The 450-nt window shown below is 70.7% G+C and overlaps 1 protein-coding gene across 1 annotated transcript in view; it reads left to right on the plus strand.

The window, feature by feature from the left end:
* Positions 1–450, plus strand: part of WNT10B (wingless-type MMTV integration site family member 10B) — a 5,775-nt gene that overhangs the window by 1,237 nt on the left and 4,088 nt on the right. The window contains exon 2 of the mRNA XM_015558553.1: positions 338–443. Within this exon, the coding sequence (XP_015414039.1) occupies positions 384–443 (60 nt within the window). The 5' untranslated portion in view covers positions 338–383. The remainder of the gene's footprint in view (positions 1–337; positions 444–450) is intronic.

Consider the following 450-nt stretch of genomic DNA (forward strand, 5'->3'; position numbering starts at 1 on the left):
GGGGCCCTGGAAGAGGGAGCGGTGGGCGAGGTGGTGGAGCGGTGTCTGTGAGTCTGTGTGTCTGCATGTGACTGTGCGTGTGTCTGTGCGCCTGGCATGGTGCGTGGGTGGGTCCGCTCCTGGGCGCTCGAGTAAGTCCCCGCTGCGAAGCCTCGACTCTTCCTCCAGGGCCCGGAGCCCGGGACTCAGGGGGTGATTCTTACTGTGTCGTTTGGGGAGAGACGAGCAGGGCCAGTGGGGTGACACTGGTGAGTGAAGAGCTCCAAGTTGGGGGGGAGGCGGGGGGCGGGCGAGCCACCCTGCCCCAGAGCCCTCCTTGAGCCCCCCTGTCCCGCAGGCCCTGATCGGTCTGCCCACCGGGGCCTTCGGGCCGGGGCTTCGACATGCGGGAGCAGCCCCGGCCGCGGCCTCCGCCCTGGGGCCTCGCGGGCCTCCTGGCCCTGGCGCTCT

Source organism: Myotis davidii, unplaced genomic scaffold (genome assembly GCF_000327345.1).
Source record: "Myotis davidii unplaced genomic scaffold, ASM32734v1 scaffold290, whole genome shotgun sequence".
Classification (NCBI taxonomy): domain Eukaryota; kingdom Metazoa; phylum Chordata; class Mammalia; order Chiroptera; family Vespertilionidae; genus Myotis; species Myotis davidii.